The sequence below is a fragment of the Notothenia rossii genome (assembly GCF_949606895.1).
Source record: "Notothenia rossii genome assembly, chromosome: 10".
In the NCBI taxonomy this organism is placed as follows: domain Eukaryota; kingdom Metazoa; phylum Chordata; class Actinopteri; order Perciformes; family Nototheniidae; genus Notothenia; species Notothenia rossii.
The window spans coordinates 30,141,797-30,168,472 of NC_136908.1; the positions used below are offsets into that span (position 1 = coordinate 30,141,797).

The following is a 26,676-nucleotide window of genomic DNA, read 5'->3' on the forward strand; positions in this document are numbered from 1 at the left end:
GTAATATTTCCATTATTTATTGTTAAACACCACATACATTTGTTTCCACTGGAATCACTTTTTAGGCAAATAAGTGCAAACATATTAATTTTGCACAGCTAAATAAATAAGAAAAGGCAACCCAGATCTTCCATATTCACTCCAATTAAGTGAGGGAATGAGTCCGTTAAGGGGTCAGTGTGGTGGTGTTCTGTATGATTCATTAAATTAATAATTTTGTCCCTTCTATTTTGTATTCTTCTCTCTGCTGATTTCATCAATACTTTTAGTCTGTTCATTGTTTCTAAGATATTCTGAATCCAATTCTGATATTGTTTTGTCAATCAAACCAACTCTGAAACGCTTTGTGTGGATTAATCCACCGCTGAAAATAGTCCCCAGGCCAGCAATTATTTCCTTCTGTCCTCTGGCGCCACCCAACGACCAGTGCAGCGACCCATTTCTGTTAAAACCAACATACACAGACGGCTGGTGACTCAGGTTAAAAACAGAAAATCCAAAAGCATCTGTTTCAATGTATCGAATTCAACACTAATTCCACGCACTCCACGGTCTATCACAAACAATCAGAGTGACAGTATATCGAACACACTTAAACTGGCTCTATTCAATGTCAGGTCTTTAGCAGGTAAATCATTTTTAATCAATGATTTTATCCCCAAGCACAATCTGGATTTTATGTTTTTAACTGAAACTTGGTTCGACCAACACAACAGCACAGCTGTTCTGATACAATCGGCCCCTCCTAACTTTAGTTGTATGAGTCAGGCAAGAATAAGAAAGGGGGTGGAGTAGCTATTTTGTTTAATGATTTATTTCAATGCAAGCAGACTATGTATGGAAACTTTGCTTCTTTTGAATATGTGGCCCTTCAGTTAAAATGCTCCTCTTGAGCTCTTTTCCTAAACATCTACAGACCACCCAAATACTGTGCAAGCTTTTTAGATGATTTGACCGAGTTGCTGTCTATAGTGTGTATTGACTTTGACCTCTAGTCATTGTTGGTGATTTTAATATCCATGTTGACAATCCCCAGGACAGAGGGGCTAAAGAACTGTTTTTCTGTTATCGATAATTATGAACTGACTCAGCATGTGAAGGGTCCGACCCACAATAAGGGGCACACCCTGGACTTAATTGTATCAAAGGGTCTGAACATCTCTAAGCTTGTGGTGACTGATGTTGCGCTCTCCGACCATTCCTGTGTTTTATTTGAGAGCTCTATTCCCGTCCAAACAACTGTTAAGAAAGAGGTAACCACTAGACGTCACTTAACTGAAACGCGGTACTGCGACTCTTGTCAGGGATCTGAATTATTTCAAAGAGAGCGCCATTAGAAAACTGCAACTGTCATACTTGTTTGTATCGGTGCATTTGTGTTCACATCAATGTTTTATTTGTTCAATAAAAGAGCATTTCCTTTAATTTATTTTAACATGTTTTGAATTTCAGCAGAAAACTATAAGCAGCAGAACTGAGTGGACTTTAACATAAGTTCATCTATCATAAGTAATTTTGTTTTCATACATCTTAAATCTAAATGCACAGCTTGATTGTTATTATTAGGGTAATCAATTATCCCCCACGTCTCTCTTTAGAGATGAAATAAATAGAAACATTCAATAACTTGGTCCATATGGATACCGACTGATATGATCTGCAGCTGGAGGGAATATGCAGCAAAGTGTGTTTTGTTAATGCTTTACAGAATAAATGTCAGGGGTGGAAACTAGAGGAGACTCCAGGTGTGTGTGCAGGTGTGTGTCCATGTCCCCGCTGACGCAGCTTCCTGTTAGAAGTTGGGTTTGTGCTTCTTCACCTCCACCATGAGGTGGTGCAGGTTGATGAGCTCCGAGCGGACGGCCAGGCTCCTGAAGCTGGGCTGGTTCAGGACCTTGTGGAAGCCGTGGTAGTACTGGATCAGCTGGGTCAGAGCGCCCTGCAACAGAGTCATGACTTTAATACCACTCACTTCCTCTCTTCTCTGTTAGTCTATTTCCTCTTCCTTTTCCTACTTCCCTTTGTGATAATGATCATACAAAAATATATATCATTTGAAATGCACAGAAAGTGAGACCTAACCCAAAAAAAGATAATTGACTAATGTAATTATTAGCTGTGAATGAAAAAAAAATGTATTCCATTGAATTCATGTTGGATAACACCATTGCATTATGGGAATGCTAGGTTGCAGTGCTCAGGGGTTAAACATTTACAAAAAACAAGTCAAAGAGATTTTCATGTTTTGCCATTTGACTGAAAACAAAATCATGCTTTTAACATAAAAAAAGAAAACCACCTGACTGACACTTTACAGTTTTGAACTAACTAAAATACATTTTCCCAAATATTTACTTTTCATTAATCTGATAATCTGATAAATGTTAATAATAAAATAAAATACATTTATAAATAAGATTTCAGTGGCCCAGGGTACGTGCTGCTTCTCCCTGTGGTATGACTTTTGGTCATGTTGGTTGGACTTAATGGGTGAGAAATTATATTTGTTGTAGCAATTTTAAAATGAAGATTTTTTGATAGATTCCCGAGTAAGGCTGCAACTAATTATCTGCCAGATTAATTTGTTCACAATATGTCATAAAATAGAGATAAATGTCCAATGAGATGTCTATAATCAAGTTTGCTCAGTCCAAGACCCAAATTATTGATTTATAGAACAAAGAAAAGCAAAACATCTCCATATTTGAAGGGCTATTAACCTAATTTAATGTTTTTGTTGATATACTAAATGATTAGTCTAATAATTGATGCAGCTCCATTAACCATTACTGATTATAATCATCACTTTCAATCAATGAAACTTTATTTACACTTGGACAGAACACAGATCTACTGGTAATAAAGCTTACAGAATTAAAACAAAAGCATCAATACGTCAGGAAAACGTGAGTTACTCTGAGATACGATTCAGTGAGGACACAGCAGCACATCAGACATCATACTTTCCTTTTCTGGAAAATGTGTTTGATGAGTTTCAGATCTCAGAAAGACTAGATGTTACTCAGAGCCAACGTGAAAACAAAAGAATAATTGTCATGTTTCCTTCAGGAGAGATTATTCAATGTTTTAAAGGACCATCAGCCTCGTCCATGAATTGTAAAAGTGATAAAAATATAACCTCTAAAAACATATTCATGTGTTGAATATCGTCTCATGTCGTCTCATCGTCTCTCATCGTTTCATGTCTTTATTTGTTTTCCTCCTTGCTTGTTCTCTGCAGGTTTTCCGTACGAGTATTATGGAGGCTGCATTGGATATACAAATAAAACACTCAGAGCAATGATGGGTGTTATTTTCAGGAGGCTTGCTACTCAGAACGGAGAGCCGTTCACATTGACAAGAGGTCTTTGTGAATATTATATCAACATTATTATGTTTTTTTGTTGCTATTTCTTACCTGTTTTTAAATAAATTCAAACCCTAAAATGTATATATATGTATGCCATGATGTTTACATGGACTGCCCCCCCTCCCAAGGGGAATTCATCCACAAAAAACACACTGGACGCTGCACTAGGTCAGAAACCAGAGGAGACTGTGAAGTCCACTGCAGACGGACCACTTTTGGACAAAATGTCCTCTCCATTAAAGGCAGCTCATTGTGGAATAGCAAACTGAGACACAGGATTGTCCCACTCTCAATAGCTTCAAAGGTCAACTCAAAGAATGGTTGAGAAACAAACAGACGTGCAATCACCGCTAAATGCACTTTAACACAGGGGTATCTCCTCTTGCACTTTATGTAGCTCTTGTATCTCCTCTTGCACTTTATGTAGCTCTTGTATCTCCTCTTGCACTTTATATGTCTTAGCTGCTATATTGTATCACCATGTGGTGAATACTTGTGTATGCTGCTCTTGCTCTTTTTGCATATCATCTATTTGTTTTTGCTATGTGTATAATTCAGGGTTCTTACACCTTTTCCAAAGTCAAATTCAAGCACTTTTCAAGCATTTTCAAGCTTTTCAAGCATCTTACAGCTGTTATATACACATACTTATCCTCAAATGATTATTTCCCTACCTCACATTAAATCAGATGTTCTTTATGCTATAAACAACCAAATGTGTGTTTCGTGATAGCTTTCTACATGAGGATGAGAAATTAAAGAAAACAAAACAAAGTTTAATATTTCAAAATGAGCGACCTGAGTGATATGTACGTAGACTGGGCCTTCCATATAACCTGGCTGAGCCAATATAAAACAATCAGCCAAATAACTTTTCAATACATTATTGATTACTATTTTTGAGGTACTTTTAGGTTGGCAGTAAACATAAGTCAGAGGTACATGGTATACTTTGACTCCACTACATGTATTTAATACCTTTAGTTACTTTACAGATGTGGATGAATGATGTGAAATATAATCAAGTGTTAAATCAGACTTTAGTTCCACCTGGAGTAAATCCACAAGCTACCCTGCAGTATACAAAGTCATTCAGACTAGCTGCATCTTTACCAGCTTTGAGAACACTTTCATGATCAATCATTATAAAACATATCATATCTATTATTCTGAAATGGACCAATCTGCACAATGACTACTTTTACTGTCGCTACTTTCACTATATTTTGATTATAATACTTTTCTACTTTTACTTGAGGAACATTTTGAATGCAGGACTTTTACTGTAACAGAGTATTCCTACACTCTGGGACTATTACTTTTACTCAAGTACAAGATCTGAGTACTTCTACTTTCACTACAAGATCTGAGTACTTATTCCACCTCCGGTAGCGTATTAGCCTGAATTTTAGCCACAAAATGACGCAGAGCTGCATAAAAATAGACTCACAATGGTAACAAGTGGAAAATAATATTTACAAATGTGTACAATGATTTGTAGGTAATTTAGACTACTCAAGACACTTGATTTATACAGTACATCTTCAAAGGAAGACTGTGTTCATTCTACAATTACATGGGATTAAAGCTAAATGTAGTTTCACTTGAATAATACTTCAAGACTTTATATAAAAGCCTGTTTCTAAAAGTATCAACCATAGCGACACGGTCAAATCCTCAGTTTATAATTTATAACAACATACTAACAAGCTAAGGTCTAATTATGCTACCAAGTCTCACGGCATTTCGTGTTATAGTCACAAAATAAATGTAATCTGTTGATTCGTGTTCACCAACACGATTCTCCCCTTTTTTTCGTGTCACACAGAACGATTTTAAAAGCAATGTATTTCTATTAGTAGTTTGTTTTGTGCCTGCGTGTTGTTGTCCGGTCGGGTCTTGGAAGACCAGAAGCTGTGTGGTTCATAAATGTCACAAGTTAGACACATCTATTATTGTTTGTTTGGTTTGGCTCATCTTAACTCTCCTGTCATTTCAGATCCCGCCTTCCTCCAGGCCCTTGTAATCAACTCACTTCGCTCACCTGGTCTTCCCAGCCCTTCCCCTCACCTGTTACTCATTCCCTCATCACCCCACAGTATTTATACCACCTCACTATCACTTGTCCTTTGCCAGATTGTCTTGTTGTTTCCGCCAAGCTCTCCAGTGAGTGTTATTCTCTAGCCTAGATTTTTGTCCTGCCCGGTTTTTGACCCCTGCCTGCCTGTATTCGGATCTCAAGTTCCTGCCTGCTCCCTGTCTGGTTTTGGTTGCCTGTCTGACGGATTTCCTGGTTTTGACCCTGCCTGTCCCTGACCTGAATAAACTGAACATTCCAAAACACTGGTTGTATCTGAGTCGTGCTATTGGGTTCTGATCTGTACCTGTGATCGTGACAATAAACACATGTTCTTACCTTTATATACAGTCTATGGTTCTTACTCAATATCAAGCCACGATTATTTTAAATCGTATAATGTCTGGCTTTTTTTTGCCGTCTGTGAGGAAAAGAAATGGGGCTCAGAGCCTCAGAATACTGAAATATGAATATATTTTTTTCCTTCGAAATGTGTTATTATTTGTGACCCGCTCTCTCGAAATCAGTCAAAAGTCGCAACGGCTCATTTCAAGGCTTGTGTAAAAAAAACTCATTTTTCAGGGTTCGGGTGTTTTGTTTAATTTTAAATAAACAAAGTCTTGGCTTTCAGAATATGAAACTGTTATTGCCAAAATCACGCGATAAATACAATTTTAAAGCTTGTAAAGGGAAGAAGAGGCACCTCTCAATTCGCACCCTGCTCTTCCTCAGCACCGCTCTCCCTCCCTCCGCTGAAATGATAAAGTAAAGGCGTATAGTAATCATAGATAACACGACAGGGTCCGGGGCCGTTTGTTTTCATCTGTTTTCAAATAAACAAAGTAATTTAACGTCACAGCAAGCATAAAAACAGCCGGTGTTTCTTGTGAGTGTTTCCCCGGTACACAAACGCAAAAATACACACACACACTCGCGAGCTTCCCCCAGACCAGTAATGCAAACGAAAATGTGTCTTCGGGTCAATGTGACTGATTTCAATAGAGCAAGTCACATTTGGTTTAGGCACGAAACATACTACCTAACTTTAGCTTAAACAAACGTAACATGCAACATTAGCCTAATCTAAAATACTCTACTACGGCGTACCTTTCATGTGGCTCGTCAGCGCAAACTCTCCCATCGTTATTTTCTGCACACTTTGCAGGAGGCTACTCGTGGGCTTGAACCTCGTCTTAGCCATGGCTTGTATTTGTCTTCTGCTAGCCAACGCTCGTTGAAACTGCAACCTCCTGGCATACCGTCATCTATCACTTATCAGAATGCCCAGGTCACACGTAACAAAACCACTTGCAGGTCACGCGCATAGTGCGGGCAGGCCCGAGCGGAGCTGTTTTATGTAAAAAGCGAAGCAATTAAGCTGGCTCCGACTTCTTTATTTTCTTTTAATCTAAAAAGCGAAGTAAAGCACTTACAATTTCAAGCACTTTATCCCAAATTCAAGCACCATTCCCAAAATTCAAGCACTTTTCCAACCTTGAAAACACCTCGTACAATTTCAAGCATTTTCAAGGATTTCCAGCACCCGTACGAACCCTGATAATTGTCATGTTCTTAAATGTTTTATGTGAGGGACTTCGGATGGAAATTAGCTCCAAGCTCAAATCTGGCATATTTACACTATTTGCATTTTTTGGTTTTAAGTGTTCATTAATGTGCATTGTCCCTGCTAAATAAACGATTCAATGAAAAATGAAATGAAATAAATCCTTTCAAACCTGTGTAATTTAGTTTTGACATATTTATTGTAATTAGTTTGTCCATCTCTTTTTATTCATGGTTTTCGGTCCTATGTTTGCAGGAGTCAAATCACATTTTTGAAATGATAATAATAATAATCAGTGGATTAATAGATTTTTCATTTTGTTATTAGAGCTTGTTTCAGATGCACGTTCGTATTGGATGTTGTAATGTCATTTCTGGGGGTGGGGGTTCTCACCTGTATGATGCTGGTTCCATTCTTGAAGTTGGTGAAGGACCTCATCACATCCTGACTCATCGCCTCCACAGACTGTTTCCACGAGCTAGAAAACCCCCGAATCAGCTGAGTGATACGAGCTGAACACACACACACACACACACACACACACACACACACACACACACACACACACACACACACACACACACACACACACACACACACACACACACACACACACACACACACACACACACACACACACACACACACACACACACACACACACACACACACACACACACACACACACACACACACACACACACACACACACAGGCATAATATGGTGAGTGAGAGAGGAAACAGCGAGAAGTGTGCTATCTGAAAAAAAGGATGTGGGCAGCTGAATCTTTGAACCAGAAAGAGAGGAAACAAAACTGAGCGGAGCGCTGATGAGTACGCCGTCCATTACTCAGTAAAAAGAAACTGAAGCGTAAAGTGAAAGAATCCGGCTCACGCTGGCAAGTCTGAGTTATGCAGGCGATTTGAAGTGGCAGCTCTGTTCAGCTTTATTTTATATTATTTCTGAGCTTTGGCTTATTCTCGATATATTTGTATTCCTTCTTTCTTTAAAACATACTTAATATAGTTTTCAATTACAAGTTTAAAAAAAAAAAAAAAAATGTCAAAGGGGCCCCACTAGCCCCTGGAGGGAACAAAGCCTCTGGAGAGCATTTACATGCACACAAACCTCTAGAACACGCTGGAGGAAAGGGGAAGCCCAGAAGCAGAAAAGGGCCTCTTTAATTCAAGAGAAGACATCAAGCTGAATCAAATGGACTCTTCTCACCTTCATCGTTCTTCAGTCGGTCCAGCTGCCCTTTCTCCATCAGAGCCTCGGCCTCCTTGACAAAGGCGATCATCCCTCCGAAGGGGGGGGACAGAATCTCCTCGATAAACTCCTGGAGGGAGTCAGGATCCCACAGTTTTAGTAAATGTGAACATTTGGAAAGATTTGACAGTTAATCTGCTTTATTTCACAGCTTTTTAAACGTTAAGAATTCATACTTTGAATGTTTTAAGGTATATACATGTATTATGTATTTATTCCTGAAGTTAAATAAAAGGAAATACAGTGGGGCAAAAAAGTATTTAGTCAGCCACCAATTGTGCAAGTTCTCCCACTTAAAAAGATGAGAGAGGCCTGTAATTTTCATCCTAGGTATACCTCAGATATGAGAGACAAAATGAGAAGAAAAAATCCAGAAAATCACATTGTCTGATTTTTAAAGACTTTATCTGGAAATTATGGTGGAAAATAAGTATTTGGTCAAAAACAAAAGTTCATCTCAATACTTTTTTATATACTAGGGATGTGCATCTCCATCACTGTGGCCAATGCGATGCGCATCTCGATACATTGCCACGATACGATACATTAACGATACATTTGAAACACCAGGCGATGCGATACGATACGATTCACCCCTGTTGCGATACAGTTCGATACGATTTGATTCAACATTATGCGATTCGGGGCGATACGATGCGATTCAACACGATGCAAAAATAATGATACTTCAATATGGTACGACAGAGGATTTTTGTTTTATTCCTGATATGCAGCAAATCATACATTAACAAAAAAGTGCTTTACATATTTGGTACTGCACATCCCATCATGCCGTTTATTTTTTTACCTTTAAAAGCTCTCCAGAGTACAATTGTATAACACCTCACAGTTAAACAATGTAAGGATGCATTGCTCATGATTAACAATGTGCAAATAACAGCTACCATAGTGCAATGCCCATACAGCTGCCAGCCTGATGTGCTTAACACTCATTCATAGGCTAACTCACCAGTGAGCAGAAAGCAGTGGGTTCTATATGAACAATAAAGAATACAAATAACCTTTCACAAACAGGTATTTCCTAACTGCTTACAGTAAGGAAGACATTTAAACTATTATTGGCCACAGGCTGCTGTAAACTAAACACCGCTCTCTCTGACAGAACACCTCACTGAGTGATTTAACTCATATGTCTCACTTTCAGGTTTCTCTTTTCAGCCGCAGACCCCATGTCGCCTCTTTATGTGCGTCGCTAAGTTCCTCGTACTACTTGTGTACTTTAAAGCGGCTCGGCATCGTTAACAATTTGCGAGCGATTTTTCAAGTTGACCGTCTGTAGTATATAGTGCCGCGCACATATACCATCAGGACGTTACTGAAGGGGTGAGGCTGCGGAGTGATACTGTGTGTATGCAAGTCCGCATCTAGGACGGATCTATGTATCATGGCTGTAGACCTGTTAAGTAATAAAGATACCTCATACAAAGGTCTACGGATACCTTATTACTCTCCATGACCTGCGGTCAACTATATAGCATAAAGGACTTTTACACCGTCTTTCTTGAACAATCCGAAGTGTTGCCAAACGTTTGATTTGCAGGTATTTTTCGGTGCGCTGTGTTTCTCTTTCTCCTCAACTTCCATGTGTGTTGATAACTGAGACTCTCGGCCTCCGTAGTGGCGAAGCAAATATCAAAGATCGTCTCTGCTGAGCGTTGACAAGATGAGGGGATTTTATATGAATGAATCATTTTTTTACCGATGCAAAGACGTTACGCAATCGATGCATCGCGAGTTCAACCCGGTTCAACCCAAACTGTAGCCGATGCGCACTCTTTCAACCGGTGCACTCGCATCTTGAACGTTTCTGCCGATGCACCGATGCAAATCGGTGAATCTTAACATCTCTATTATATACCCTTTGTTGGCAATGACAGAGGTCAAACGTTTTCTCTAAGTCTTCACAAGGTTTTCACACACTGTTGCTGGTATTTTGGCCCATTCCTCCATGCAGATCTCCTCTAGAGAAGTGATGTTTTGTGGCTGTCGCTGGGCAACACAGACTTTCAACTCCCTCCAAAGATTTTCTATGGGGTTGAGATCTGGAGACTGGCTAGGCCACTCCAGGACCTTGAAATGCTTCTTACGAAGCCACTCCTTCGTTGCCCGGGCGGTGTGTTTGGGATCATTGTCATGCTGAAAGACCCAGCCACGTTTCATCTTCAATGCCCTTGCTGATGGAAGGAGGTTGTCACTCAAAATCTCACGATACATGGACCCATTCATTCTTTCCTTTACACGGATCAGTCGTCCTGGTCCCTTTGCAGAAAAACAGCCCCAAAGCATGATGTTTCCACCCCCATGTTTCACAGTAGGTATGGTGCTCTTTGGATGCAACTCAGCATTCTTTCTCCTCCAAACACGTCTAGTTGAGTTTTTACCAAAAAGTTCTATTTCGGTTTCATCTGACCATATGACATTCTCCCAATCCTCTTCTGGATCATCTAAATGCTCTCTAGCAAACTTCAGACGGGCCTGGACATGTACTGGCTTAAGCAGGGGGACACGTCTGGCACTGCAGGATTTGAGTCCCTGGCGGCGTAGTGTGTTACTGATCCCAGCTCTCTGCAGGTCATTGACTAGGTCCCCCCGTGTGGTTCTGGGATTTTTGCTCACCGTTCTTGTGATCATTTTGACCCCACAGGGTGAGATCTTGAGTGGAGCCCCAGATCGAGGGAGATTATCAGTGGTCTTGTATGTCTTCCATTTTCTAACAATTGCTCCCACAGTTGATTTCTTCACACCAAGCTGCTTACCTATTGCAGATTCAGTCTTCCCAGCCTGGTGCAGGTCTACAATTTTGTTTCTGGTGTCTTTTGACAGCTCTTTGGTCTTGGCCATAGTGGAGTTTGGAGTTTGACTGTTTGAGGTTGTGGACAGGTGTCTTTTATACTGATAACGAGTTCAAACAGGTGCCATTAACATTAGTGTCTGTGAGAGCCAGAAATCTTGTTTGTTTGTAGGTGACCAAATACTTATTTTCCACCATAATTTGTAAAAAATCAGACAGTGATTTTCTGGATTTTTTTTCCTCATTTTTTTGTCTCTCATAGTTGAGGTATACCTAGGATGAAAATTACAGGCCTCTCTCATCTTTTTAAGTGGGAGAACTTGCACAATTGGTGGCTGACTAAATACTTTTTTGCCCCACCGTATATATAATGGCGCAATAAGCCATTGTGGGTAAAAAAAAGAAAGAAAGAAAAAAGAACCTTGGAAAGAAGATCCTCTGAGATTAAAATGACAAATGCAGGAATCATTTATTAAAACAGTTTTCATAAAAAAGGATAATAATAATAACAAATGACATCAAATTAATAAATGTCCCTCCTAATTAAGTGGTATTTTCTTGTAATTCATAAGGATCCCTGGTAACATGTTTTCATTTATTTTATTTCCATATGTGCCTTGGTTATATAGCTTAACATAGTTAACACCTTATTTTAAAAACCGGTTGTAGTCACACTTGTAGCCCTGGGCACAAAGAGGACAGAGAAAGGAGGAAGGGTAACATCGTTTCAGATGTCTCATTGTAAAAGAGATATTTCATCTGAATGGGACTGATAGAGAATAAAAGCAATCCTCTGTGGTATTTACCTGGGTCCTGGCCAGGAGCAGCTGCTGGAAACCTTCCACCTCCTTACTGTCGTCTGCTGCCCTCTCCTGGACACAGAAAAACAAAGATTTCAATGTCCATCATCTAAGTCAGAGGACAAGGAGCAGGAATGAGGACACCTTTGATAAACATTTTCACATGACAGGAAATAAAAGAGTAAATCAGAATGAAAACAGGAGGTGGAGCAGCATGTGAGGCTGACCATGAGGACGCTGAGCATCATGTCGTAGTTGTTGATGAGGAAGATGAGCTGGTTTCTTCTGGAGGGAAACTCTGCTGCCATCTTCAGAACAAAGTTCTCCACCTCCACCTGGAAAACAAACACTCAGGTTTCATTTTGTACAACTGATTTCCTTTAAGAGGAGCCAGACATCCCTGCAGCTAATACAGTATCTCTTCTAAAGGAGAAACCAGAGACTCAGCAGCTCTTACACAAATCTAGATTGTTACATAGCACTAAGGGTGAGAGGAAAGATAAGAATTTCAGATTTGTTCTTGAATTTTCCCTTTAAGTACGTAATTGGTTATTTTTTGCATATATTTTCTGCCCTAGTAACTTCATTTGTTATCAAAGTAATTTCACATTTTGTGGTTTATTTGTCCCAGGTGGCAAAAATGTCTATAAACGTACAACCTTCTGTCTTCTTACACAATGCTGTGTGTGTGTGTGTGTGTGTGTGTGTGTGTGTGTGTGTGTGTGTGTGTGTGTGTGTGTGTGTGTGTGTGTGTGTGTGTGTGTGTGTGTGTGTGTGTGTGTACCTGCAGCTGTCCCAGCAGAGTGTGTGTTTTCTCGTTTGTAAACGTCTGGTTGATGCTGACGATGGCCGACGAGAACTCTGCGTAACGACGAGTGATCTGAAATCAACAAACACACACTCAAACACACTGTTGAAAGCGGTGATATGCAGGGTGTGTGTGTGTGTGTGTGTGTGTGTGTAGACCTACGTAGTGCGGTCTGGTATCCAGTACTCCCAGTTTCTGAGGGTCTGTGTTTCTGATGCTGTGGATGTTCATCTCCAGGATCAGTTCAAACCTCGGCCACAGCAGCTCCAACACCGCCTCCCAGTACCTGACACACACACACATCATAATCTAGGATATAACGCAGAGAGCAGATGGTGGAGCAAAATAGAGCTCAACTTAAGAGTGGCGCAGGAATGAGTCCCAGAGAATAGTTAAGATTTCACCACTTATGTCTCTCTCATCTGGAATTCAACGTTCTTTCGACGTTTTAGTTAGAAGCCAGAAATAAGGCCTGAGGTTAGGACGAGCTTTAGATATGTTTACGTTTTGTTCTACAACTAATATGTCAGTAAATACCGCACTGGTGAATGTCTGAAGCTCATCAAAATGGCGGTTGCTACAAAAGTCTAACTGAGACTACTAAACGTCATCGTGCAGAACTTTAACTTTAGCTTAGCGGTGGTGACGTGAAGTCAAGCGACTGTGATGTGGTTTGTTTATAGCCCAATGTTAATAACAGTGTTAATATGTGGAGATTATGTTGCTGAACAAAACGTGTGTTTGTCACAGATCTTATTTTCTCCAAATCAAGTTTTTTGATGAGGAAGCCCTTATTATGCTAACTTTCAGGTTATCCTACAAAGATATGTCATCACTGCACCGGTAGGATAATGTCTGCAGACACAACCAAGCTGTGTCTTCCCCCTGCAGGGTGGAAATGCTTCTCAGGCATAGTTTGCTTTTGAAATGACAAACTGATGAGACTGACTTGTCGAGAGCGGGTATGGTCCTCTTGACGGTGATGGCTCTGAAGCGGAGGATGATGTGGATGCAGAGGAAGACGGCGATGCTGTCGTAGCAGTCGGACACATAAGTGGACATGCTCTTCTGCAGGGAGGGAGCACACACACAATACACTGAATATCACAATATGCCACCATGTTGTCTCTAATGTAGAGTTAAGAGGAGCTGAACCTGAGGTTTGAGCACAACAGAGAAGGTTTGTTGGTCGTACCAGGAACATGCTGAGAGTTTTTCCCATGATGCTGTTGAAGAGGTCGAGGGCAGAGTTTCCTGTCACCATGAAGAAGTCGGAGAGGAAGAGGAACTCCCTGCAGCCGTTGTCCAGCAGAGCGTAGTGCTGGCTGCGGAACAGCGTCTCATAGGGATACTGCGGGAGGAACATATGTGTTTACATCATACACAAAATCTTGAGTCACAATTTGATTTGGATTCTTGTCGTCATGACTCAGTTTAAAATGAATTGTATTTAGTACATAGTACTAAAGATATACTTAAATATTCTGAGCTTACAAAGGCAATGATGGCATGAAAGCAAAGTCAAGTGCGTGAAAGATTATGGAATATTTATATTTTAAACACCTATTTCCATTTATGACAATCACATACAAAGGTAAACCTAGGACACATTGTAATATGTATGTATTCCTAACTTGAACAAAAAACACAAGAAAACAATACAAAGTTGCAAATACAACAAGTTCACTTTGCATACAAATAAAAATACAGCCTGTTATATAAATTACAATGGTACACTTACCACTAGTTTTTACTTTCTTAAAAACTTGCCCTGTTAACATTTTATTCTACATAAAATAATATATAAAACTGGCATTTCTCTGGGATGTATCAACATATAACAGATTATTGCTTGAAACAACTTTGACTTAGGTTGTATGATTACTGCCAATCACTAGCTGTAAAAGGTTTGTTGGCAGAACAAAGATTTTTTTTTTATTATTTTAAATACCAAAAAAAAGATCTGCCACAAGTTGTCAGTATTGACCTACACCTCAGTACATGATGATAAGTGAAGCTTCACATCAGCGTTTCTGGAATACATTTTCTTCTTGTACTAGGCGAGGTGGACTGAAATGTTCAATATATTCTGTTTTTTAAAACAGATTTCCCTTTTTTCCCCTTTCAATAACCCGTAATCATTTGTGCATTTTGTTCTCAAACTCTACCTCATGCATTTACATTTATAAAATATATGATATTTGTGTAAGACGTTCGTCTACTACACTGTATGTTAACTTATTCTGTTTATCGCATGTTGTGTCATCCATCAATGCTTATTTTATTAATGACTTCTGTGCAATGCCTTGCTAACATGCTGCTAAATATTTTTAGCTTCTTGCAGCTCTTTGTTTATCCAGCGCTTTTAGTAAACGCTGCGCATGTTTCCTCAAGTTGGTGAATGTTTTCTAAATGCTGCCCATGATCGGTCAACTCGGTAAAGATTTTTCTTTATTTGCATGTGTTTTGACACATTTGCAGTTTTATATTTGCATAGTTTCTGAAGCTGCAGCGTGTTTCTCCTAATTGTAATGTTTTTGAAAGTTTTAGCGTGTTTGCACCTGTCAGACACCGTTCATTTGGCACATTTTTGCTGCGTTCACACCGGACGCGATGCGAATATTCGCTTCGTTCTAATCGCTTCTATCGCATTGCTTTAAACCAGGGGTGGGGAACCTTTTTCCTCTCAAGGGCCATTTCAATTTTTACAACATCCTTCGAGGGCCGTACAAATTATTGAACTCAACGTCTGCTTAAAAAACTCAAATCACAGCCCATTCATTTCGCGTTTCTTTCATGCTGTGCAAAGAAAAAGCAACCTCTTAATCCAGATATTTGACCATGACCCGCGCATTCATACACCGTGGCATGACCACCAAAACAGAAAGATATGGACACAAGATGTGTGCAAATGTATTTAGTTTCATATCCATGTGGACATGATTTAAGTGGGGGGAGGATCTAACCTCATCTAGGGGGGTTTGGGGGCATGCACCACCATGAAGATTTTTTTTAAATGTTGAAGTTAAAAGCATCAATCTGGTGCACTTTGAGAGCAACATGAAGAGATCTATGGATACATCTCTCAACACCCAGATGAAACAGAACTGTAAACAGATTTTTTTCTTTATGGATATTTTAAAAATCAATTCCCTTTTAAACTGTATTCTTATTTATTAATAACAACTTTTTTTTACTGTCATATTAGTATTGTATACCTGTTTACTTTATTCTCTTATTTTTCTATAACTATAATGATCATATAAAGATGTGCCTTTACCTCACTGGTTGGAGAAAAGCTTCTTATATTCGTTAGCATAGCTAGCTAACCAGATGCTAATAACAACAAAGTTATTGACTGTATGATCAGTATGACAGATGAACAGATCGCCCACTGGGCTTTCAACTAAAGGCACAGCCACGCAAAAACTGCGGCATGTGTACAGCTCCTTATGGGTATTGCAATTTCTGAAGTCCCGGCCCGGGGCCGCGTTCTGGTGCTCTCCGTTAGAACTACACTCCCGTCAGACGAGACATATACCACGTGATGACACGTTAGGCTCGTGTTGTGTTCAAGGACCCTGACCTTGGCCAGGAAAAACACGCTTGTTTAATTATTTTGCGGTCTAGATTTATTGGATATTTTTCTTTTTTGTGTGTGTTTATAAATTACCCCGAGGGCCGTACCAAATGGTCTCGTGGGCCGTATACGGCCCGGAGGCCGGAGGTTCCCCACCCCTGCTCTAAACGCTCGAGTTTCACCGCGGCTGTCAGCTGTGTTTACTCGTATCATTCAAACAAGACGCGCTGGCTCGGGGGACAACTACAACAAAATGAACATATTTTACTGTGATTAAATTGTAATACACGTTTCTAAATGATGCCGAAGTAACAACATAGTGATACCGGTTAGTAAGAACTATGAATTAATGCTTGACCAGTCTGCAGACAAGACGGCAGGCGAAAAACCTTTTAAAATGCTTGTTTTCTGAATGGAGATCGGGTCAACCAGGCTAAGCTGACGTTGTATATGCTCCGTCCCAACCCAGTGTCACGGCATTTCGTGTTATAGTCACGACATTTAATCTATTGATTCGCGTTCACCAACACGATTTTCGAAAAGCAATGTATTTCTATTGGTAGTATGTTTCGTGCCTGCAGCACGTCTTTTTGTCCGTTCGGGTCTTGGAAGACCGGAAGCTGTGGGGTTCATAAAAACATGTTCTTACTCAATATATATATACTCAATATCAATATATATATATAATATATATAATATCAAGCCACTATTATTGTTTTTATTTTAAATCGTATAATGTCAGACTTTTTTGGTCGTCTGTGAGGAAAAGAAATAGGGCTCAGAGCCTCAGAATACTGAAATCTGTATTTTTTTTAATCATTTTTTCCTTTTAATTTGTTATTCTTTTCTAAATAACACTCTGTTATTTACTCACCAATAACACACAATTATCCTTGTTTTTATTTATTTGTTTAATTCCATAATCTCTGGCTTTTTTGGCGTCCGTCAGGAACTGAATTTCAAAATAAAAATAACCGGAAACAGACGCAGGCCTATAAGGGACATTTCGAGCATCAGTGCGATACACACCCACTGCAATGATTACCCAAGATCCTCAGCTATGGTTTAAGCTCGGTGATTGGATGTTTTAGCCGCAATGCATGTAGGGATATGGTGTTAATGCGATATAATAATCGTGGCTTGATATTGAGTAAGAACATGTTTTTATGAACCCCACAGCTTCCGGTCTTCCAAGACCCGAACGGACAAAAAGACGTGTTGCAGGGATAAAAAGATGTGTTGCAGGCACGAAACACACTACCAATAGAAATACATTGCTTTTAAAATCGTTCTGTGTGACACGAAAAAAAGAGGAAAATCATGTTGGTGAACACGAATCAATAGATTAAATGTCGTGACTATAACACAAAATGCCGTGAGACTGGGTCGTCCTTCCACACTCATAACAACGGCCTACAGACATAAATAAACCAGCGACTGTATTCGCCATGACACAGTCTGTGGTCTGTACTTTTTAACTTTTGTCCAGTTTTTTTAACAGATATGAGGAGCTGTGAGCTCTGAGTGCTAACAGCTAACGGCTGATGTTTTGGTTTTCTGGTTCAACGTCAATGAAGGCAGGCTGAGATCCTCACCGATGATTGGCTAACACGAGATCGCGTCACAGGAATTTGACGCTCGAGTTGAAAAAATGTAACTCGAGCGGTTGTCGCTGCCCCCTCCCATCGCCTCAATCGCGCCGCGACATTTGCATCAACCGCTTCATGCTCGCCGTTGGAGCGATTTCGCCACTGTCCTATGCAGCTAATTTCCGGCCATAACTCCACAAACAAACTAAACAGGTTTTACCAATGCCTCATGATTCATTAACAAACACAATGTGGTTTGCAAATACAAAACACCATCTACAAACTAATGCATTTAGTTTTGCAAAGAAAAAACGTATCTATCAAACAAACACATAGCATTTTTCTAATAAATCATGTTTCAGAGACAAATTCAGCTTAGCTTTTACAAGTACACAACTTTTCTTTTAAGTACACAACTTTTTCTTCTCACGTCGGAATATTACTGCCAAAAGTCAAGTGACTCACTTACGTGACTTTTGGCAGTAATATTCCGCCGTGGGTGGCTCATACACACTCACACATGCTCACTCACACATGCTCCACGGCAACAGGGGGCGCTACTGAGTCCATTGGGAAGGCGGGAGGTTGAGCAGAGCATGGAACAGCCCTTGCCAGTCTGATGGCAGGTGTTTCTAGCGATCCAGCGATCTGGGTCAGTGTTATAGTGATAATATTATAAACAAGGTGAATTTAGTGATCACAACGAAAACAGCCAAGACACATATTGAGCCCAGAAAATGAATGTTAATGTGAATATAATAAGCCTTTGTCTAAAATGAACAACATTGTAACTAAGGAGATTTAAACTATACAGCGATTCTGCACTCCGTCAATCAGCTGCTCTTCATTTTTTTTCATATTCAGTGAGTGATACAAATATGTTTTACCACAAGTTCTTAATAAAACTGACACTGTTGGACTCAGTACTAGTTGACTGCTACCAGAAATAAAATGAAGTACTTTTACTGTGTACTTTGTAAGTAATCCTCTGTCAGAGTCCCCTCCATAGTATACATAATGCATGTTTTCTGCTATTTTGAATAAGCGTTAAAACACCTTTCTCATGACTTATATTGTTGGACAGAGTACTTTAAGAGAATGGTGGACATGATATCAGCAATACTTCCAATCAGTACTCCAGCAGCAGCATTTTACCCCATGGAAAATCTTTAGAGTCTGGCCTGGATAGCTGGTCACAACTATCTTCAGCAAAGTGACACACCCCTGTGACTCTTGTTGGCCTCTTATGGGGCTGCTGTCTTTTAATATATGATTATTTCTCTGCTCCTAGTTCATTCCTCGCAGATTCTTCCATCAGTCCCAGTCATCACATGTCAGTCAATAGAGATTTGACTCCACTTCGAGCGATAGAATTACTAACAAAGCACTTATACACTAATAAAGGACTGGCTTATCTAAAGCCAGTTGAGTAGCACTTGAAATGTTTTAGCTCTATGAAACCTGATGTACTTATATGATTCTGTTTTCTTCAAGTTTGTATCTTGTTGGTCGAACGCACTTATTGTAAGTCGCTTTGGTTAAAGCGTCAGCTAAATACAATGTAATGTAATAATGTAATGTAATGAAAAATGTGTCCAATTCAACAAAATGTTTTTGTGAAGGTCAGAGCTAAATTATAGAGTGTTTGATAGTGTAATTACACAATCAAAACCCCACGATTACATTAGGTGAGAGAAAATAGATCCACATCCTCCTATGAAACATATTTTATTTCCTTTTCCATGTTATACTTATACTTACTTGCATTAGAACATTTGCATGTTGAACTACATGCTGATATATCTTCCCCAGCCTCAAGGACATACAATAAAATAAATGGATTCATAATTTTAAAAAATTATAAAAATGTATAAATTAATAATGTTGTGTGCAAACATTTCAAATTTAAATATAAAATGAAAAAGAAGTTTACTTTTGAAATGATTTCTCACAAAAACCTTTCTAAATTATAGTAAACTATTAAAAAAGGTTTAGTCAATATACGCTTTTCTGCCTAAAATTGTTAAAATTGAACATAAACTATATCAAACACCACATGCATGGCAATTAACCAATTTTGCCCGCTATTCAAATTGACTTTGGTTGAAGTTAATAACAATATTGATATTATATATATACTGTATATAGCATATAATTGATGCAGTCTTTCTGAACACTTTTAAAATACTGCAAATGAAGAATATTTGTAATGTTCTGCACAGATAGTGCCTTAACTTGAAAACACGTGGCAACTTTATTAATAGAGCAGATGAAAAGATTTGTGGAAGGATAAATTCTTCATGGGCTTCAATGGCTCTCTAGATAAAGGGCGTTTTATGATTGCTTGTATTATCCTCAGACAGGGGTTTGTTTAAATAAATAGTGACATTTGAATAAATATTGCAAAAAAGGGCTCCAAAAAAGGTGTATATATATATATAACTTGTCCGGTTTGACCAGTCTGCATTTCTTCAAGCACCACAAGATTCATAGTTTATAAAGTACAATTCTGGGCCATTGATTGTGTCATTTCTCCGAACACATACAGTAAAAATGCCTGTTTTGAAGCCTTAAAACGGTGCAGGAAAAGGACTTTACATTGCATTATACTTAAAGACAGGATTATTGAGTTAAGAGAAGAGAAAAAAGGAAAGAACATGTTATAATGGGTGATGTAACATTAATGACAGACATAATATGAGGTCCTTGGCACTCAGACTTTAGAGGGTTAATTTTTTGATCATGGGGCATAACCCTTACAGCATCAGGACAATATCATATGGAGTCAGACACTGGAAGTGTGCTGGAGGCGTTGACTGGGACTGATGGATGGATGAGGCTGATGAGACTGAAGAATCTGCGAGGTAGGAACTAGCAGCAGAGAAATAATCATATATTAAAAGAGAGCATGCAGCATCATAAGAAGGCAACCATGTGACAGAGTGTGTCACTTTGCTGAAGGATATTTGTGACCAGCTATCCAGGCCAGACTCTAAAGACTTTCCAAGGTGTAAAATGCTGCTTCCGGAGTACTGACTGGAAGTATTGCTGATATCATGTCTACCATCCTCTTAAAACACTCAACAATAACAATATCAGTCTCAGGAAGAAAGGTTTTTCAACACTTATTAAAAGAAAAACATGCATTCTTGTACTCAGGAGGGGACATTGACAGAGGATTACTGGAAAAGTACACAGTAAGTACTTCATAGTACTTGTGGGGGTAGTTTCACTAGTACTGAGTCCAACAGGATCAATCTCACGAAGAACTAATGGCAACAAAAAATTATTCCTCATCAACTCATCAAACTTGATTTTGTTCTCAGCAGGTGACATTGACAGAGTATTTCTCAAAAAATATACAGTAAAAGTACTTCAATGTATTGTTAGTAGTAGGCTAACTAATACAAAGTCAAACAGTATCAATTTCATTAAGAACTAATGGTAACATTTTATTTTTATCATTCATCAAAGATAGCAGAAAACATGCATTATGTATACTATGGAGGGGACTCTGACAGAGGATTACTCACAAAGTACACAGTAAAGTACTTCATTTTATTTCTGGTAGCAGTCAAACTAGTACTGAGTCCAACAGTGTCAGTTTTATTAAGAACTTGTGGTAAAACATATTTGTATCACTGAATATGAAAAAAAATGAAGAGCAGCTGATTGACGGAGTGCAGAATCGCTGTATAGTTTAAATCTCCTTAGTTACAATGTTGTTCCTTTTAGACAAAGGCTTATTATATTCACATTCCTAATAACATTCATTTTCTGGGCTCAATATGTGTCTTGGCTGTTTTCGTTGTGATCACTAAATTCACCTTGTTTATAATATTATCACTATAACACTGACCCAGATCGCTGGATCGCTAGAAACACCTGCCATCAGACTGGCAAGGGCTGTTCCATGCTCTGCTCAACCTCCCGCCTTCCCAATGGACTCAGTAGCGCCCCCTGTTGCCGTGGAGCATGTGTGAGTGAGCATGTGTGAGTGTGTATGAGCCACCCACGGCGGAATATTACTGCCAAAAGTCACGTAAGTGAGTCACGTGACTTTTGGCAGTAATATTCCGCCGTAAGAAGCAAAAGTTGTGTACTTTAAAAAAAAAGTTGTGTACTTGTAAAAGCTAAGCTGAATTTGTCTCTGAAACATGATTTATTAGAAAAATGCTATGTGTTTGTTTGATAGTTACGTTTTTTCTTTGCAAAACTAAATGCATTAGTTTGGAGATGGTGTTTTGTATTTGCAAACCACATTGTGTTTGTTAGTGAATCATGAGGCATTGGTAAAACCTGTTTAGTTTGTTTGTGGAGTTATGGCAGGAAATTAGCTCCAAACTGTCCACATCTCTGCATTGACTTTACATGTAATCACACCGCTCCTCAAACATCGCATCACGTCGCGTCCGGTGTGAACGCAGCATTAGACTAGCACTGAAAAAAGTTCAAATTTAGGAGATTCTTTTTACTAATAATTACAAAAAATGTACCTGAAAATACATATCTAGGAGATGTCATCTAATTACAAAGACTACTAAAACAAATCTGCCAAAATTAACACTGTTTCTATATATCCCTGCGAAATGTGAATACCTTCTAAGGACTTAGACCTTATCCATCAATTGAAAAGACTAAAAACTCGCACCGAGCAGGAAATGTAAAGATGTTTAGGAGTGTTAGTGACGTCTCACCCTGCTGTCTCCTCTCTGAGCTGTGTGTGGAACCAGGATGGGCCCCTCCAGCTCGGCAGGACTCAGGATGGCCCCCCGCTGGCCCACAGTGAAGATGGTGTTCCTGCTCTTCAGAGACGGCTTGGAGAAGAAACCTGCAGCAGGAGGACAATGAGCATCTGTCTCACACCCATTAAACACCAATAGAACCACTGGAAATGATAAATTACCACCCATATCCTTTCTTCACTCTTCTCGCAATACCACTGCAATTTACAATGTTTCCCATCTATTAAAGGTGGGGTAGGTAAGTTTCAGAAACCGGCTCGAGTGCACTAAAATTTGAAAGTACACAGCCAAAAAGAATCCGCCCCTTCCTTCAGACTTCCTTACAGAGCACCTCCTCCGCGAGAGCAGGCTGCAGTAACGTTACATATCAGGCAAAGCTAAACACATCTAGGTTAGCAATACTACACAGCCAAAGCAACTCCGATGTTGACTCTGGTTTGACTTCTCCTAGTTTCCACTTTCTTTTTGTTCTTAATTTGCTCCGTTACATTTTTTCTTTTGCGACCAGTAGACGATGTTGAACCTAACTCTACCATGGTGAAAGTGTCCGCCTGTTGCTGGTGAGTTATTGAAGTACTGCTGCAATGCACGCCCAATGACGGCACGCCCAATGAGGGCACGCCCAATGAGGGCACGAGATACATTTGTGCGTGCACGAGATGGAAGGCTGACAGACAGGGCGGCAATCCAATCCGTTTAGCCGGGCCGGCTAAACGGATTGGTTGTAGTTTTTACAGTATTACGGGTTCCACAGATGACATTTTTTAATGGATTTTTTGTCAAAGCACTTAGGATATTCATTGCTATCGGGATGTTAAGAGCATTCCATGGAATATAAGAAAAAGTGTATCTCGAGCCGGTTTCTGAAACTTACCTACCCCACCTTTAATGTAATGCTGGCCTCTTTAATCAAAATGTACTTTTTATTATTTTACATATTTAAATGCTGTAAATGTTCCCCGCTGCAGGATGTACTAATTTATTTCTTTGTTTTGTGTAAGTCATAGATACGTTTTTTTTTTTTTTAATCCTTTTTAAATCGTGAATACTTTTGATATCCACTGTGATAAATCATTTGTAAATGTTTTTTTAAAAAGCTCAATGCACTCAATACATAGCATTATATTGTGTCTCCTCTGCTCCGTGTAGCGGGTGTCTGCAGGATCGGTAAATGAAATCCAACATTCAATGTTCTTGGGAGGCCGTTGTTTATATTTGTGACTTTGTTATACTGCTGCTACTCCCGTTCACTTCCAGAAACTATGCTCGCTCAACTTCTCTCTCGCTCGCTCTACACCTGCACGCGCCGCACACATATCTATATATATATATTTCAAATAGGCTCATCCCTACAAACTAATAAAGAAAATGACAGTTTCATTTGGTGTCAGCGGGGCGTTGGCGGGTCACACGCTCCCCTCAGGGGCCACTACACACACACACACACAACCACCCACCCCCCCGCCTCTTAACTGTGTTAATCTGTGTTGTATGTAAATGAGCTGTGCGGTTGCCCTGATGTGATTGCCTGCCATCTCCTGGTCCGCCTCCTGAAGATTGTGATTGGAGCACGCCGGGCCCGACGCACTCCAATCGCAGGACAGAGACGGCGCACACCTGCTGGAGATGACTACAAAGCCTGGGGACAATTATCACTCTGGAGGCTCTGTTGGGTGAACAGGCGCCTCTCGCTTCTTACTCTTCGTTCATGTTTAAATCTGTTAGCAGTGGTTAACTTAGCCTTTACGTTGACTGTAGTTAGTTAGCTTAGCTGTGTTTTCTTACAGCCTCATTTTCTTTAGTTTGTACCACTGCAATAGTGAGGGTTATTTTGTTTAGTTATGTATATACCTTTGTATGTAAGTAGGCTCACTTATACGCAAACACTCACACACAGTTTAAAGCATACCTTTCTTGGCGGTGTCTTCTACTCCCATCAGGTCATCTTTGTCTGCAACCTCCTCATACTGCACACAGGACAGAGACACGTTATTGACCATGTAAACTGAGAGAGCAACAACACTGATAGAAATGCAGAACTCCTACTGCCACTGCTGATACAACATCCCTGTCAGAAAAAATCATCTCTTCATTTCAATTGACAAAAGCCCAATGCTTCTTTATTACTAGTCCAAAATGAATCCAAAGTGTATCAAAATTGCAATATGGACTAGAGCCATATAGTGCAGTATTGGTGAGCTGCAGAGATATTCTGATCTACAAGTCATATTCCTCATACTCAACAAAACCGATTTAGTCTGTTTGCCAGCTCATAGGGTCCTTTTGGAAACCTGGAAATCTTGAGGACCCCAAAGCTTTATGTAGACATTTACAGTACGGGTCCACATAGAAACTACCGGATGCTTACCTGCATATGTTGGGCAATTTGCACAATCAGCATAAATTGTGTTAATTAGCATTAATTAGCATATACAGACAATAGTGGGGAAAAAAGGCTAGGCCATTTGGACCCATTTTGAGTGGTTTTGGGGGTTATTGAGGATCTTGAAACAATTCCTGCCATTGCCAGAAATGGCAGTTTAACCACAAAGTGGCCATATTTGTTCTCCTGGTTGGCTGATTTCAATGAATGTTTTGGTTGATTGTAAAGTTTTAGGGGACTCAAAAGTGCCATTTTCGAAACTCAATATACCTAAAAAACCACTCCAGAATTGGCAAAATCTTCCAAGCCATTTTTTAGCTTTTCTCATGCCAACTAATGCAACTTATGCCAATTACGCAAATGTCCCAAAATATACAAGTATGCATTAGTCTTGTGCTGGGGACACGTACTATACATTTATATCCCAACACTTTGGTGTACTCAACACTTCCAGGTATACTGGCAATAGAGTATATTTGTTTGGCACATACTGCATGTCCTGTGTGGAGCCACTGACCTGCACTTTGAGCAGCCGGCCGCTGTACGACTTGAAGTAGCTGTAGTAAATCTTACTCATCGTGTCCACATACTCATCTCTGATCTCCTTAGCAACTGTTCTCTCATTGGCCAAGAGGAACTGATAGAAAAATCTACAGCGAGAAGAGTTAAAGGGCCGAAGTTTAAATGTTCACTCATTTATAGCATCTTTAAAACATACAGTACAGTGTGCTTGAATTCAATCAAAATTACTATTAAAAATGACTTAATTTTCTATACTTACTTGTAATTATTATGCTGGACTTTTCATGTTTGTTTTTCTACACAATAAAACCTCCAATAAAGAACTTAAATGGAGAAGAAGATTGATATATTCCTAAGTGGTATGAAATGTCTTGCTCTCACCTGTACTTGAGCAGAGTGTTCTGGGGGATCTGGTAGTTTGTCATTGGCTTCCTGAAGGAGTAAATCTTCTGGAGGATGAACTCTCGGATCTTTGACACCGCCTGAAGTGAGGAAGGAAGATAGTTTCACGTCAGCAACAAAGTCATTTAAAAGGATAACATTTGTTATACTTTGATTTATTTAACATAGAACCGTTTACCTTTCTACTCTACCAGTTAGAGTTCACAGTACATATGAAGAGGGCAGACAAATACTAAGACACTGTTTACATCCTAGATGTGTGTAACAATCCCATTTTTCGAAATATGTATCCACCCTCTTCTTTTGGAGAGTTAAAGTGATTTGCTCCATTAAGCAAAGAAAATTCATCTTTGAATATTTTATTCACCAACTAAGAGCTTAAAAGGTCCCATGTCATGCTTTTCCGGTTATATATACACAGGAGCACCAACAAGCCGTGTAGGACAGAGAGTGAATACAGTGTTTCCCCTAGGATGGAGTCATAGCAGCGGTGCTACGGCACGTGGGCCCAGCATAATGTGAGCGCGGAGCGCGTGGAATTTTTTAGTGTGTGCGCGTGCGAAGTGCACCCCGCCAATTTGTTTCTATGTGTCAGCACAAGAAAGGCTCTTGAGGCCTAGTACCAGGGCCGGTTCTAGACAATTTGCTGCCCTAGGTGAGATTTTTGGCGACATTTTATATGTAAAGAATAAATGAAAAATCTCTACAAAAGACAAATACACTGCAAAAACAGAAACTTATTGACATAGGTAAT

At 39.5% G+C, this 26,676-nt stretch overlaps 1 protein-coding gene across 2 annotated transcripts in view; it reads right to left on the reverse strand.

The window, feature by feature from the left end:
• Position 1: 1 nt before the first annotated feature.
• vps52 (VPS52 subunit of GARP complex) overlaps positions 2-26,676 on the reverse strand; it is a 34,155-nt gene continuing 7,480 nt past the window's right edge. For both annotated transcript variants that reach the window (XM_079653091.1, XM_079653090.1), the window contains exons 8-20: positions 25,902-26,002; positions 25,516-25,648; positions 24,525-24,582; positions 22,568-22,701; positions 13,897-14,052; positions 13,651-13,769; positions 12,864-12,987; positions 12,678-12,773; positions 12,121-12,228; positions 11,900-11,965; positions 8,240-8,351; positions 7,405-7,523; positions 2-1,939 (exon numbers count right to left, since the gene is read on the reverse strand). In XM_079653091.1, coding sequence (XP_079509217.1) covers positions 1,793-1,939; positions 7,405-7,523; positions 8,240-8,351; positions 11,900-11,965; positions 12,121-12,228; positions 12,678-12,773; positions 12,864-12,987; positions 13,651-13,769; positions 13,897-14,052; positions 22,568-22,701; positions 24,525-24,582; positions 25,516-25,648; positions 25,902-26,002 — 1,473 coding nt within the window. In that variant the 3' untranslated portion in view covers positions 2-1,792. The remainder of the gene's footprint in view (positions 1,940-7,404; positions 7,524-8,239; positions 8,352-11,899; positions 11,966-12,120; positions 12,229-12,677; positions 12,774-12,863; positions 12,988-13,650; positions 13,770-13,896; positions 14,053-22,567; positions 22,702-24,524; positions 24,583-25,515; positions 25,649-25,901; positions 26,003-26,676) is intronic.